The 16,489-nt window shown below is 40.0% G+C and overlaps 2 protein-coding genes across 4 annotated transcripts in view; one reads left to right on the top strand and one right to left on the bottom strand.

Moving 5' to 3' along the window:
- The window catches only part of LOC118309218 (centromere protein P), an 81,775-nt gene that overhangs the window by 38,050 nt on the left and 27,236 nt on the right, over nucleotides 1-16,489 (top strand). The gene's annotated exons all lie outside the window — the stretch shown is intronic.
- Nucleotides 3,863-13,745, bottom strand: aspn (asporin (LRR class 1)). 2 transcript variants are annotated; one of them, XM_035631081.2, is made up of 8 exons: nucleotides 13,357-13,745; nucleotides 10,035-10,343; nucleotides 9,349-9,461; nucleotides 7,171-7,384; nucleotides 6,637-6,747; nucleotides 6,385-6,478; nucleotides 6,106-6,244; nucleotides 3,863-5,168 (listed from the first exon to the last, which is right to left on the bottom strand). In XM_035631081.2, the coding sequence occupies exons 2-8, from the start codon at nucleotides 10,297-10,299 to the stop codon at nucleotides 4,968-4,970; spliced, it is 1,137 nt and encodes a 378-aa protein (XP_035486974.1). In that variant the 5' UTR covers nucleotides 10,300-10,343; nucleotides 13,357-13,745; the 3' UTR covers nucleotides 3,863-4,967. The 2 variants fall into 2 exon arrangements, with proteins under 2 accessions (XP_035486974.1, XP_035486973.1); XM_035631080.2 differs by having other exon boundaries at nucleotides 13,409-13,744.

Below are 16,489 nucleotides of genomic sequence, written 5' to 3'. Positions count from 1 at the left end.
ACGACGACGTATAAGGGCCATTGTATGAAAACGGACCGGGAGAGGGGGGTAATAATTTGAGAAAAAAATGAATTTCTGTGATTAAAGTGGTAAATTTTACTCGGATATTCTCTGAGATTATGAAGTCATAAATTTGACAGAAAATCTGCCCTATTCAGGGCGATGTCTCCCCAAAGTCCAGATGCTTATGAAAATATAGTGATTCTGGCCTAAAATCTCGAGTATTTTCCTTATTGCTAAATCCGATTGCAAATTATAATTTGATGAGGTCGTCCACTTTTTTTCTCGTAAATTTACGACTTTAATGTCAGAAGTTTTTTCCCCCCTCCGTAACTTTTTCTCTCTCCCTACAAGGGCGCTAATACCCCGTCGTTTTTTTCTCCATTCAACTGACATTACTTTTTTATTTTGCATCCTCCTCTTCCTTGCCAATTTTTAGGTGATGGTCGATGACCCAGTGGGGGCGGGTCTTTCATTTGGTAGCTTGACAACCTGATTGAGAATGATTAGGATTGGTGGCTAGCCTGCATGTCACTCACTAGTAACAAACTCTGTTTATCGAAGAACCGTTAAATCAGAGTAGATCGTTATATCAGACTGACTTCTTTTGTAAATTAGGCACGGAAGATGAGGAACATGTGAGTTTTCCTTTTGTATCAAGCAGCAAAAGAAGTTGTAGCATAACATGTTTGAGTTGATTTGCCTTACTTGACATTGCAGGTCCTGCGATTTGACTATACTGCACATGCTCACATCACAATGACGATGATGAAAGGACACATACTATGGAATTATAAAAGCTATAAAATGATAAAGTTGGTCCTCTGTAGTGTAGTCCACCTGCGGAGCTGCTGGAGCTTTCACTCCATCTACAGTTCATTAACTGAGAATGTGACAATCGTAGTCTGATGTGATGTTTCCTGTACAAGTTGTTTGATGGGTTAGTGGAGGCTGAAGAGGAGGAGAGCGGATAGAAGCTTCATGGATACGTGATCTGTCTTTGTTGTTTTTTGTATTTAAGATATTTGAAGTGCAGAGAGGGAACAGCTGATTTATCTCCACACGCCTTTAAAGTCGACATGTTCCTGAGAATAAGCAATAAATCCTGCACGTTCAGAATTTTCTTGGCTTTGCTGAACATTCTGGAATTATTTTATTTTTTTTACATTTTGATGTGCTGCTCTGTGCAGTGTAGCAAATATTATAATAATAATAATAACTAGAATGTGATACTGCTTGGCTGATCCTGAGGCATCTCATCTCATTCCCACGATAGATTATTATGGCCACTTAAAGGGGGGGGAAAACTCTGTGATTTTGGGTAGAAAAGTCTTAAAATTACGTTAAAAAGTCATAGTATTAAGAGAATGAAATGTTATTTTAGGCTATGTGTCACTTCAGATGATGAATATCAGAATCCGCTTGTCATTTATGAGGAATGTGGAATCTTGTTAAGTTTTACTTTAGCAAAGGTTTCACAAATAACCAAATACTTTATAACACGTTATCATAAGTATCAGGACTTTGAAAACCTGTGTCTATTCGGAATAAAGATTGTGACTTTATTCTCGATAATACAGAATTAGTTTTTCTTCAATACAGCCCAGAGTCGGTCGTCCACTAACACAAAGGTCGGCGGTCCCTTTTAAAAAAAATTGTCTGATGCTATATTTAGTCAAGTGACAGGTTAGTGACCATACATTTACAAGGACTGAATTAAATGGTGTGTGACACTCAGTTGGAAACTGGTACTTTATGGAAATTATTCTACTGCCTTTGGATCAGGAGAGACCTTGTTAAACTGTTTTGTTCATATTTTTGAAGGAGGCGGCAACTGAAATTGGGACATAACTCTGCTTTAACGTCCAATCCATCCTCACATCATCAGTTTATTAATCCGACTATAGCTTCACTGTCTGTGCAGGACAGGAGGCGGGTAGAGAGAGAGAAGTCGTGGACAGAAGACAAAGTGGAAGATGATGACGGGAGTAATGTAGAAGGTAGAGAAGAGTAAAAGCAAAGGGTGAAGAGAGGTAAAAGCCCTGAAGCTCGGACCATTTTCTGTGTGTGTGTGTGTGTGTGTGTGTGTGTGTGTGTGTGTGTGTGTGTGTGTGTGTGTGTGTGTGTGTGTGTGTGTGTGTGTGTGTGTGTGTGTGTGTGTGTGTGTGTGTGTGTGTGTGTGTGTGTGTGTGTGTGTGTGTGTGTGTGTGTGTGGCTGTGAGACGTGGCAGAACGAGGCCTGGCCAACCGGCAGATCTGTTCCATATGTTTCCTGGAGAAAGAGAGAGAGGGGCCGCTCCCCTTCACCCCACCCCACAACGAATCCTCACTTAAAAAGACAAACCGGCCGATCAGCAGACCTACTGTACGGCAGCTCGGTCCCATTTTCTGTGGACTGTAGGTATTTAATTACAGGTAAAGGCAGATATGATGAAGGGAGCTGGCAGCAGGTGTTGGGTTTCTGAAAGTCCGCAGGGAGCTGGCTGCTGTTTGACAGCGGCCTCCCACCAACACCGAGAGGGCAAAGAAAACAAACACACACACGTTTGCCCATTGGTTTCATCACATTCATCATTCCTGAGCGTGTGTTTTTACTGTTTGAATTGTTCTTGTCAACGAGGCAAGAATTAGTAACTTTTTGTGTCCAGCATCAAAGATCGGCGTCTCCCAAAAATGTTTTCTGAAGCATCTTCCATAAAGACCCAAACTAATGGCCACCTGAATCTGCTGGACAACGGTTTGATTACAAATATACAATTGATCTGTCGGCGACAGAACATTTTTCATTACATTAAGGAAGCAGTGATACCTTGTGTAGCTGATGAACACGGAGAATTATCACCCACTCTGTAGATCTAAACGTCTATAATCAATGGGTGTATGAATAATATAATAATTTGATATCAGCAAATATTAAGCAACATGTTTACAATATAAGTTGTGATAATAAATGAGCATTACGTTGACAGCTTGAGGCCCTGCCCCCCTGATTGCGAAAAAGAGAACAAACAAAAACCATAAAGGTTTAAATGATGTGAGCATAAATAAAAATATATTGTCCATTTTAAGAAAAAATTAAAAATGCAACCATAACTGTGTAAGGCATCTAGTCTTTTGTAGGTGACTTATTTTATGAGGACATTAAAAATACAATCAAATGAATGTGTCATTAGAAAAACTTCTCTGCAGCGTCCAGATACTGATTATCAAATCAAATATTCTTCCCCGATCCCCACAGTTTCTCAACAATATTAAACTGAAATCTGGACCAGTTGGTTCTCTGCTTGTCGTCATTCTGCTGGATGAGAGTCCAGACCTCCGCTGAGACCTCCGCCAAGAGGACGGCCTCTCACTCTTTAGTGTAAAGTGACATCTGCTGGTGGATGAAGAGACAGTTTGACTCGTCTTCATGAGCCTTTTCCGGGTCTAAACTGATGACTTATTTTTAAAGACACAGACAATATGGTGGCACAACTCTCTGTCAGAATAGTTCCAAATATATTTCTTAACAATCTCACCCTGAGGACAGCATCACAGCTACAGCCCTCACAACACATTCGAAGTGATCTTCATATTCAGAGCGGAGATATAAGGTCATAACTGATCAATAATTTTATCATCTATTAATTGTTTTACTTTATCTAGGTATGTAAATCTATTTGAACACAATTCTGCAATTTTAAACAATTGGAAACGGGATTTCCCATGTTTGATATTCAACCTTTTAGCTGATTAATCACTATGCTAAGTCATTACTTATGAATTTATCTTAAGAATATATGACAGTAATAGCTATAATAATAAAATCAAATGTGAACTTTAAAACTCCCAATGTACTTTAATTTTGACAAAAAGTCCATACTTCAGAGGGGAGGTGTTCCAGGTTTATTTAAAGACATACTAAATAAATATAGCACCATTTCGTGGGATGACAACATTGACAAATATGAACAAGTTTTTAAGGACGATGCTCTCAGACGACCATTACCTGCTTATAATTTCACCATTAACTGTGGGTAATTTTGTTTGCTATAGGTTATTAAAACAAACTATCAGGGTAAATGGTTTTTGGATTAGTTACAGATAATTACCACCCCTTTACAGGAAATGTTTACGTGAAGGACCAAGTATAATCCAGTCTAACATGTAGCTTTCAGCTTCTAAATGAAGACATTTCAGACATGCAATGAGATACTATAAAAAAAACATCCACAGAAAAACAGACATGGGGCTTTAAAGTGACTTCTTACACTAAATAAGGCTAAATTTTGGCTAAAGCTCTGACCTGAAGTTATTTTTCTATAATTTCAACTACTCAACTTAAAAAAAACCAAACAACTATAACATAATATATGAAAATAACAAAAGTGGGAAAGGGTATGTTTGCTTTTCTTTCTTTCATTGAAAAGGCTTTGATTGGAATGTTACACGTCATTCATCAAGTCAAGTCATTGGGTAGTCTTGCTCAGAAGGTGACCAGGGGAGGCGCTCTACTCCTTGGGAAGATTACACAGAAAAAGTTGAGAGAAAAAATGAGGATCGCCTCACAGATTCTACCACATTAAGGTGATCAGGGCTCGTGCGTGAATTTCATTGTAGTTTACAGCTGTTCATATTATAATGTCCACCCTGTTTGCTGACTGTATCTGATGACTTTTTGCTATGCTACTCTTTGTTTGTGTTTTGCTTCAGATTGAATATGCATTATTGGCACCAACTTCCAGACTGGACTGTTGTTTTTCTCCCCCTGGCTGAGAACTCGTACCAGCATTCAACAACATAAAGTTCTGGTTCTAACTGTTATTAAATTTAGTAATTTTTTGGGGAACACAGTCTACACTTAAATGTAGTGTTTCATCTTCTTTTATCTATCAGAATTATTTCCAGTTCCTTCCTTATACTGTAACAAGGATATTGGCAGTTCTCATTTTTTATTCCTATACTCTGGAACTCCTTATGTTCACTCTCTACTTCTTCCTGAAGTTTCCGAGCTGAACGCCCCTCCGTCCGGTCACACAGCGAAAGGTTGCAGGCTGGATGTCCCAGTATTTAACAGGGTTGGCAAACAGACTGATGCCTGTGTACAGGTTCTTCTTGACACTGGACCCGGTGGGACAGAAGTCATTTACTCCCACACTGCTGATTTTGTTGGCGTGGAGGAAAATCACCTGTAAAGTCAGATATACAGAGATAATTTGTTTTTTAAATTAGTTATTTTCTGCTTTGTCAGTTAACAAACCGTGACTTAAAGCAGCATGTTATAATGCTGCTTTAAAGCATGCAACCATTGAAAGTAATAAGTTTGATGCATTATTTTATAGCTTCAGGTCTCTAAATTGAAGGAAACAAATGTACAGTATCTAAGATGGCTGACATGTTGTAAGAATCTATTGCAACCTTACTGTTCTCGTCATTCAGAATGTGACAACATCATAGTATAAGTAGTATGTCAAAAACTGCCTGAAGTCTTTATTTTTGGTTCTGTTTCCTCAACATTTACATTCTTATCTACTCAAATTAACAGTCAATTTATATTCCAGCACTCATCTATGATGACAAACTTTGAGTAATAATGGGATAATGGATATGGACATGTTTTTTTTGCAGGGTGTCTGGGCTCTGTTTTAGAAACCGGCAGGGGAGATAATCTAAAAGGAGCTTTGAATAGAAGATGCCTCCCTCGAGAAGTTTTTGGGGTACCTACAGCTGCAAAGAACCGGCAGGCACACCCAGAACACACTTGAAGGATTACATATCCAATCTGGCATGAGCATACCTCAAGATCCTCTAGGAGGAGCTGAAGGACAAGACCAAAGGGAGAGAGAGAGAAGGAAGTCTTCTCAATCAGAAAGAATGAACATCTACCTCCTAAGCTGTTTGATTTGTAGAAATAGAAATGTGAAAATGGAGAAATAGTTTTAGAAGAAATTGTCTTTGAACTACTTGTCAACTGGATACAGTGACTACAGGGAGCATCGCAGAAGCCACGTCCTCATATGATGTTTAACATTGCAATCAACTAAACTTAAAAGACTTAAATGTAAATGAGTCTTTAGTTTCTTGATACCGATCAGCACCAGATTAGTTACAGTGTCTGTATCTGACCTGGAGGTAGCGCAGGGAGCTGAGGCCTGGTGGGACCTTCTTCAGGCGGTTGTTGTCCAGGTGGATCTCACGGACGTTTGGGATGCTGACAAAGCTGCCGTTTTCTACAAATTTGATCTGGTTAAAACCGAGTCCGAGCCTAAAAAAGAAAAAAGATAATTAACAGGAGTCGTCACTTGTGAATAAGACATAAAATCAAATCAATCTTCCTGGCAACTTAAAGATCACTCAAAAGAATGGGAATGTCAGTCTCTAGGCTAAAATGTGGCTGGTGGTCACCTCTGCAGGTTTTTATATCTGATGAAGTCTTCGACTTCCACCTTTGTGATCTTGTTGTAGTCCAGGCTCATCTCTGTGATGGAGGACGGGAAGTCTAGGGGGTACAAAACAAACATAACCAATTTAAAGGGTAGAGTGAGCATACTTTGGTTCATTGATTTGAAAACAAATCTGTTAAATCAAAGCGTTAGGTCTGGTAAAGGGTGGGTGACCATTCATTTGTTTGAATCAAGAAATGGTGATGTTATTTACCTTTTGGAACAGCAGTTAGTTTGGCCTCTGCTATTCCGATGTACAGAGTCGACAAGCCATTGAAAGCTCCCAGCTCAATCCCACTGTTGGCCAGAGGGTTGGCGCCAAGCTCTGTTTGGACAGGCACAAAGCATTTGGTTTGATTAAGGATATATCCCCTGATTACAGCATAGAGCATATATCAAGGGAATTACTGTAGTAGCCAGGTATTTTTATCACTTTCTTTTGGTCATCAGGTCAACATTGCTTTTGATTTAATGCCAAACCTTACTAGCAGAGAGTTCAGGGTTGATGGTTGGGCGTACAGATTGTCTGACTTTAAAACTCGTTGATGTTCCATTACCAAATAGTTTTAATTACCTAAATTGAAGTACACTTTACTGACATAAAGATGCTTATCTGTGGTTACAGCATTGTTAAATCAGTCGAATGAAAAGTATTGCAGACGTCTCACTGGAAAAAAGGTCAAGAAACACCTGGCGTCGAGAACACTGATTATTCCTAATCAGATACAGGGTTGAAACCAGGTCTCACCCAGCACATGGAGTTTCCTCAGGCCCTTAAATGCATCCTTCTGGACTCTGTTGATCTCATTTTCATGGAAGCGGAGCTCGATGACGTTGGGGGGAAGGTTGGCAGGGATCTCGGTCAGCAGGTTGTAGGAGAGATACAGCAGTCTGAGATGGTCCATGTTTCTGAAAGCCTTGGGGTGAATCTTGGAAATCTTGTTGTTGATCAGAAACAGGCCCTGTTGTTGTGAGGGAAAGGAATCAACGTAAAAACTGAAAAATTGATTCAAGATGAATTTGTCTGCATCTCCTGCAGAAGATGATGCTGTTAGGATGACTAATTTGATTAAAAAGTAACTATTAGGTTGAGATCTGATAATCTTTTTTTGCCAAACTCCTATTTCTAAGGTCAAGAATGAACTTACATGCCAACCTGCTTATTGCAATGTAGAGAAAAATTATATAGTTTTGTTTGACATTTTCGGTTTCTTTTCATACTTAATGAGTCAGGACATCATGAGCAGAAGGTAAAATTTCACTCGAACCACACACTACACACTAGGTTTTCTTCGTAAAAACCTGTGGCTGCAGATTCTCTCCGTTTGCTGTGATACAGTACAGAGTTTTAGGCCTTGATGTTGTGGTTTATTCCCAGCTGGGAAAACAGCAACTGGATCAAAGAGAGACCCGCCTCCTCAGCTGGGAGCTTCATACAAAGGAACTGTCATCTCACAGGATGAATTTACGTTAGTGAGCTGTTTCTCGTCTGGTACCTTAAGAGCTTCAACATGTTATCATCAGTCACTTGGATCTCAGGTCCGAATACCCTATTTTTAAACTTCTGAGCCATGTTTGGACATTGTGTTGCTATAGTGGGAAGTCAAATGTTGAACACAGGATTAGATGACTTACTCTAAACTTGTGCAGTAGAACATATGGGTGATCTGTAAAGTTTAGATTTTTTTTTCCACATTAGGCACATGCTCTAAGATCCCAGTGTTTTTATTTATCGTTTCACATAAATACTGTGTTTGTTATCTTCTACAATTCTCTATCGATGCAGATTCAAAAACCGTTGTTATGTTTGCTGAAGTAAAGAGGCAGAACTTTACCGGGAATGTTAATTGGGGACACAAGCAAGCGTTAGGATGCATTTCAAATTTTACAAAAGATTAATTCAGTTTTTCATAAAGAGTATGTTTTATTATTATTTTAAGACCTGCACCCATACAGCGTTGTGGGTAATGATGGATGTTAATTAAGCAGAGAGGCTGTTCTTCACTGCTAGTGACAGAACATTAATGGAAACACAAGGGGGAGCACTTACCTATTTTTGTTTTCCACACTTTTCCATTGTTTTCATAGAGGAGTCTAACTCTGCTGACTCTCACATCCCTCTGATTCTTTCTGTTTGTCAAACTATGACCTTCATCAAGACTTATCTTAACTGGCATTTATGCTTCATATTTTAAAGTAGTGGACTAAGGACACGAGTGAATGATTTTGCCCCAAAGTGCATTAAACTAAGAGCTTAAAACCAATGCCCCAATTTGTTTAAATTTTAGTTGAGAATCATTTCTGAATCCAAATGTGACGCCAAGAACTGGATCATTACATTCCCAAACAGGAATATGCCTAAAACTATCAAATGTATTGGTATAAAGTTTTGTGCATACATTCGTGGTCCCCAGAGGATGAACCCTACTGGTGTTTGTGATCCCCTGACTTTTCCTCTACTACTTTGATGAGGTTGACGTTTATATTTTTTGCCACAATTGTTGGATGGATCACCCAAACGAATTTGCCGATATTCCATGATTCCCATGGGATAGTTTAAGAAAAATTCCAAGGTGTGTTGATGTTTCATCTAATGGATCACTGATCAGATCAATTGATTGATAAGAATCTGCTACAGATATTCATTGTTTATAGACAGTATATGCTGATGACTGCACTGATTTTATATCCAGTTCCAGCTGTATGCTGACAAAGAGAAAGAACATGTCGGGTGCATGCATGAGACTGGAACTTATTTGCTCTTGCAGTCTGTTTTGATCAGATGCATTGATGTCATTCTCTACTTCTCTGACTTCAGCTGTGCCTGGTGTTTAGGTCTGTTCAATGTTGACACGCAGGGGCTGTGGTGTTTTATTGATAACTTGCAAGGTAAACCAGTTGTGAAGATTCATGGGAGGTCTCTTACATAGATCTTGTGGAGTCCTTTAAAGTCGTCCTCCTTGATCTCAGTGATATCATTGTTTTGAAGGTCAATTATCACAGTGTCTTCGGGGATCTTCTCAGGAACAGAGATCAGACCTGTTGGACGGAAACGTAAATGCCTGTTTAGAGACCAGAGTTGAACCGTAAGTGATGAAAATCAGACCTCATTCAACCGAGTGTTACGTAGAACACAAAATACATAATATTTGCGTACGGTAACGCATCAAAGCAAGCAATTCTACAAACCATCAAGCTACATCGGAGGGTTTTTCATCCCCGTCCTGTCAGGCACATACACAAAATTAAAATTTCACCACAATAACCTGCCTCCCAACAACATTAGAGTCCAGTGGGACAGGTATTGTGGAGGTGTGTCTATATGAGCTGGAGCCAATCCCAGCTGTCCATTGCAATCCCAGAGAAAACCCACGCGGAAAACAGGGAGAACATGCAAACTACAGAGCGACCTTGGTCGGCCAACAGGTTCGAGCTCAGAACCTTCTTCCTGTAAGGAGACAGTTCTAACCACTGCTCCACAATGCCGCCCAAACCCACATCAATCAAAAGAAAAAAAAATCATATCAAAAGATGTGAATACACAGTGTGTCCCACATCTTAATCTAATTCCAATCTATTAGTAACATGAATCCAGAGTGAGAGTTTTCTAACCCTGGTCGGAGCACTGCACCACTCTGGGTGAACAATGGCAACCAGCCGGACAGTTCTCATCTTCATCTTCATCATCGACCTCATTTTCATTGTCATTATCGCCATCGCCATCATTGTCGTCGTCGTCGTTGTCGTTGTCGTTGTCGTCGTCATCCGAATCAGCCATCATGATGTCATAGTTTCTCATGAATTCCATGATGTTGATTGGCTGGTAGGGTTTGGCATTGCCCAACACCAGCAGGCAGAGAAGGAGGAAGACCCTCATGGTCTTGTTAGAGGACTGGTCCGTGAAACAGTGACCAGGGGGATCTGCAGGAAAAGACGGAGGTAAGTTTAGAGATGTCAAGGCCCTGACAAGAAGTGGAATTTAGATCTTTCTGAAGTTTTATTCCAACATCAACAGAACGGTAAAACAGAACCCTGTAGTTTACGTCAGCTCACAATGTCAACAAGATTGACCCACTATAATGGTGCTCACAGCTGAGAAGTTTGTTTTGGTTTGGAAAATATAAAATACTTCTACACAATGTATCAAAAGAGGAAAAGGAGTTTCATATAATCTATTTTTAATCAGTTTTAGCCGCTTCATTGCTGTTCACAATTTGCAGCAATATGACCGGAAGTAGGCCCCAGCTAGACTGTGACCTGTAGCCTAGCGGACCTGTGAGACCGTCTTTATTGTCTTCTCAACTTCCCATGTCCAAGACACACACTCGCAGTTCCACTTAAGTTCAGCTTCACATCATCAGCTGCTACTGTTTGTTATAGAGCCGAGGGGGTGGGGAATCTTTTTCACTTTCTTGAACATTGGGAGATGTTAAAGAAAGTTGTGTTTTTTTACATTTCCCAGAAAAAAAGTTCATGGATCTTGAATATTTAGGGGACTGATATTCTTTATAATTTGAAGTGATTTGATTTGACATGAATCCACAGTTTAGAAAAAAAAAACATCGGCAGGAGAGGTAAGCGGGTAAAAGCTTATCCATTATTGGTAACACCGTCAAATCAATGCAATATTTGTATAGTAGACTCTAGGGCTGCAACTAAGGATTATTTCTATTATCGATAAATCTGTTGATTATTTTCTCCATTAATCGATTAGTTGTTTGGTCCATAAAATGGTGAAAATGTTGATCGTGTTTCATCAAACCCCAAGATGATGTTTTGTTTTGTCCACACAAACCAAAGATATTCAGTTTACTGTCATAGAGGATCAAAGAAACCAGAAAATATTCACATTTAAGAATCTGAAATCAGAGAATTTTTAACTTTTTTCCCCCATAAAAACTACTTGAACCGATTAATCTATAATCAAAATAGTTCCAGATTAATTTAGTACTCAATTACTAATTGATTCAATGCAGTACACTCATACTACATGGGTGGATTTAAACACATGATCACATGATACAATCATTCTCACAATAGTATTTCTCCTGCTGATGTTCTTTCCTGGTGTGAACTAATGGCATCCACTAATCTGGAGTGTTGGAGCCATATTTAGGAATGTGCTTCAGTACATACAGAGTCAGTTTCAGTACGTCCTGCTCTTTTTTTCTCTCTGTTTCCATGAAGTTCTGAAAACATCTTTTGGAAATGAGTTCTTGCAGCCAATGTAAATGTTTTGCCGGCTCTCACCTATCCACCATCTGTGGTGATTCACCAAAATGATTTATATATCTTCCTTTATTAAATATCCACACAGCCAACAGTTGGCCCAGTTGCGTGCCTCTTGTAATCTTGATGGATTCTGAGCCCTCGAGTCGAGCGTTCCGTCCAGCCACAAGTATGTGGTGGTGGTGGTCGAGGATCCTGCCGCGACAGCAAATACCGCTCAGCACAGACCCTTCCTCTGAACCCCAGACTTTTCCTTTATTCCACTTGTGCATATTCAACACAAAAGATGCTATTTTCTTCGAGTGGGTTTTGCAACTTCGCAAGTTGGACATAATCCTCCCATTGTTGTGATCTCCCTTAAAAAATCATTAGGGTTTCATTTCACTGAACGACAGTTCTCCAGAGGTCTGCATTACATGGAACATCAGAACCAGTTGGCAGTTTCACCGCCCTGATCTCTGTTGTCTCCATTAGCTCTCAGGGACAGTTCCACCTATGACTGCAATGATCGATTGTTTTCAGTATCAAATAACCTTGTGCTTCCGTTTGTTTAATTACCGTTAAGTCTACAAGTCTAGTCTATAATATTTCCAGTTTCCAGTTAATCAGAGCCCAAGATGACTTCTTCAGATGTCATCCTGTGACTTAACTACAGTCCAAAACCCAAATATCTTCAGTAATACTGCAAAGAAAAACAGCGAAGCTTCACGATGGAGAAGCTGAAACCTGACAATATTATAACTGTTGTTTAGAAATAATCATTAAATGAGAATAGACAATTATTTTTGATAACAATTGATTAATTGGTACATAATCTTCCATTGAGCCACTTAACGATTAATGGTTTCAGTGCTTGAAGCAGAGACACATCTGTCTGCTTTGTACTTGAAATAGTTTTGTGAAGTTCGAGGTTATTCGGACAGTTTCACTCATGTGTTTGTATTTAAGGCTTAATGACTTTGGCTGTACCTCATGGAAAATTTACTTTGCATTTTTATCAAATGAGATCAACTTGAATCAAGACTCCAAGAATGTAACAAATGGATGAGCATATAATTCAACATAAAATCCAACCTTAAGACATCACTAGGGCTGCAACTAATGGTCATTTTCATTATTGATTAATCTGTCAATTATTTTCTTGGTTAATCGATTAGTTGATTGGTCCATAAAATGGTGAAAAATGTGGATCGTGTTTCCCAAAACCCCAAGATGAATTTTTGTTTTTGCCAAGATATTTGCCAAGATATTCCGTTTACTGTCACAGAGGAGCAAAGAAACCAGAAAAAAATCACATTTAAGAAGCTGAAATCAGAGAATTTTGACTATTTTTTTCTTGAAAATGACATGGTACGACAAATAGTTGGCGATTAATTTAGTAGTCGATTACTAATCGGTTAATTGATTAACTTTTGCAGCTCTAGACATCACCATGCATCATTTCATTCAGATTTGACTTACAACATGACCCATAGACTCATGATTGATCTCTAAGATTAGCAAATCAAAGTCCCACAAACACATTTGTCCTCCAACACACAAGTACATCAGCTGTTGAAATGAAGATTTTTCAAATTGCAATTAAACAACTCCACCACCTTTTAAGGCACCCAGCAGATGTCCTTTAAACTGACCTGAACACTTAAAAGATGCTGCAGTCTTAGAAAATAATTAAAAAAACATGCCAGACCGACCAGGTACAAACCTTAAAAAGGTCTCATTGATGTTTTTGTTAATAAATCCAGGGTGTGTCCTACCTCAGCCGGTCAGGTGTGTTTGTGTCCTGGTTTAAACCCCACGCAGTGAGCAGAGCAGCAGCAGGCTCCAGCTGGAAGGCTGAGAGTTGGATCCTCAGTCAATACATTTCCAGTGAACAGAGAACAGCATCACCCTCTCTCCAGAAAGAAAAGAAAAAAAACAGCCCCCAAACACCCCCACCGACGGAAAACCTCTGCTGTGAGGGTGAGAGGTTCAGTTTCAGCGCCGAGCTCTTGACTCGCTGAGATCACACCGTCTGTTCGTCTCTGCAGGGACTAGATTTGAAAAGGCATTGTTGGGACTTTAGTCATGTGCTTTTTGTCAGGGGCTTTGAGGTGGTGCCAGCACAGTTAACTTCATACTCCTATGTCTTTATATAGAACATACTGGTAGGTCTGTCACCTCCCCTTCCTTCATGGCTATTTGCCATATTAAATATTTTACATCAACATGAATGGTTCTTACACTGAGGCCTGTTGGCACCGGGTTAAACGAGGAGACCGGGACTGTGCAGCTGCGGCAGCCGTTTGGACTTTCTCAGTGAAATATTAACGGTCAGATGGTGGTGGGCTGGCATGACCAGGGGTTCTAGGATGATGCCGCGTCTGTTGTTTTTGTTAGAGGAATTCCTTCATCATGCTGCTTGATAGAAACGGACTTCTCAAAACAAGAGCCCAGGCTGCCACACTGACCTACGGTATGTTTAGATAAACGTCAGTGAAAAATGGAGGATGTTAGAGATGTAGAGATGCTTGTCATCAGGTGGTAGAAGATCTTCTTGGTTAACTATTAAAGGGGCAGTAAGCGACCTCAAGGTCCGCTAGCCCTGGCTCTGTAAATTAAAAACCTAAAAAATGGTTCGGGCCGCATAACACTGTGTGTGAAGTTTGTAAACATCACTCCCTGACACCTTACGAGACATTCTAGCGACAGATGCTATAATTCGGGGGGTTTTGCCTTGTGGTTTGTTCATCCGTCTACCATACCCGAGGCTGCAGGTACAAACCCCGACCAGTGCAGTCAAAAAAATCAACAACAAACAATCTTTCTCCAAAATTGCTTACTGCCCCTTTACTTATTAATGATTGATCCCCTCTAACAAAACCCCTGAGATGAAATGACAAGATACCAAGACACTTGGAACACACTGGCGTTAGACTTTTAAGACCTTTTCTGCCATCTTTAGATGGATGTTCTTTTCAGATCAACTATGATATATTTATCTATTGATCAGACAAGATTTTTCTCATGACAGATCAGTCTGAACATTTCCCCCCCCCTACCCAGAGAATCTAGGGCAAAAAAAATCCATCCATCCATCCATCCATGAGTTGAAATCCTTGTCCTTTATGGACCATGAAGGGGCCAGAGCCAATCCCAGCTGACATTGGGCAAGAGGTGGGGTTCACTCTGGACAGTTGGCCAGTCCATCAGAACTAGCTACGTTTTCAGTTTTCAATGCAGGATAACGTTAGGAATATCCATTGAATGTTTACACAAAGCATATGCGAATAGCAATTCAATTCATCCGTTTTTACTTTTCCACTGTTCTTCAACAGTGACAGCCTGGCTTTTGTAGACAAGGTTCTGAATACAGTATCGCTGAGCTCCGTGGACCTGTAAGACTCTTGTTATGTTTTTAAAAAGGCAGTAAGTAGGGCTTGAGCAACAGGCGCCTACTGTACATCTGAAAATACAGATAAATGTCTCATCTTGTTTCAACATACTGATTCTCATTTCTAGAGAATGTTTGAAGCAGAACTGGGAACATCTGGCATTGTCTCATCCTGCAGGAACATTTCTGTTGAAGACTTGTTGAGACAGATACATCTGCAGAAGTCAAGTCATATACTGACTTAAGGTGGTACCAAGTTCCCATTAGAGTCAGTGAAGACTGGGTAGTTTTCTCTTTGTGTTACTGTAGAATTCCTCCTTAACAGGAGAGCAGAGACAGATGAGATGCAGAGGAGACCATTTGCAGTGTCAAACCAACCTTATTTATTTTGTGTTTTGCTCTGCATGATGTGTCTTAACAAGGTACAACAGAAAAGCCTTGAGCTCGACTTTGTAGGCAGAAATGAGACATAGCTCCCGAGAATGGAAAAGCGAGAAGGAGCTCGCTCCCTCAGGGGGTTCTTGTGTTATACCATTTCTTTTTCCATTCAGTGCTGGTATTTTCTGCTGAGCTGAGCTGGAATGGCAGCGTGAGGCAACTTATGGCGAAGCCAGACCGTCCAACTATGCCCTGGTTTGGCAGTCAGGTGAACCGAAATGGGAAGCGGGTCTGTGTTCTGGTTTCAGTGCATCTTCTCGAGGGGGGGAGGTCATATTTTCCAAACCCATCAGAGATCTGGTTTAACGATCATCTCGTCAACATGGAGCCGACAGAGGCCTCTCATAATTCAAAATTATTCTATGAAGGAAATTCCTAAACTTACAAGAATTAAGGCAAATTTGTTTCGTCATTCTCACCAGAAGTTCCCAGGTCCTGAAAATTCGTAATAGTTTTACTACTGGAATATTTTGTTCAGATTGAATTCCATTCACAAACTTTTACTCAATAAATGTGAAAATGACTGCAGTAACACTCTTACTGTTCCATACCATGACAGCACTGAAATATTTACGAATCAATCTCAGTTTACCTCCTTTATCTTTTCATATTCAACAACTTGTGCAAAAACTGAAGTTGAAATTCCATTTGTATTTTCCTCTTTCTGCTACTTTCAGCCCTGATGCTTGACTGCAGGTATTTCCTGTTCACGCCTGCGTCTTCTCAGTATTACTCCCACTCCTCTTCACTCTTCCTCGTCCTCTCATCAGGCCGGATGTTTCTCATCATCCATAGTTTTAAGCCACAGTTCTGCTGACGAAGCCATTCTTGTTCTATGACCACCTTATTTGCGAATATATATTAATTATGTTAACATGGGTGTCCTGAGGTTGAACAAGGTGACCTTTGTAATCAAAAGAGGTCTGGTTTGAACTAGCCTGGGACCCAGACGCATTATTTGAGCTAATTTTAATTTTCGCTGCAAGACTCCATTGCAAAGTGTTTTCCCTCACAACCGATTTTATGA

Source organism: Scophthalmus maximus, chromosome 6 (assembly GCF_022379125.1).
Source record: "Scophthalmus maximus strain ysfricsl-2021 chromosome 6, ASM2237912v1, whole genome shotgun sequence".
In the NCBI taxonomy this organism is placed as follows: domain Eukaryota; kingdom Metazoa; phylum Chordata; class Actinopteri; order Pleuronectiformes; family Scophthalmidae; genus Scophthalmus; species Scophthalmus maximus.
This window is presented reverse-complemented; position numbering and strand designations above follow the sequence as displayed.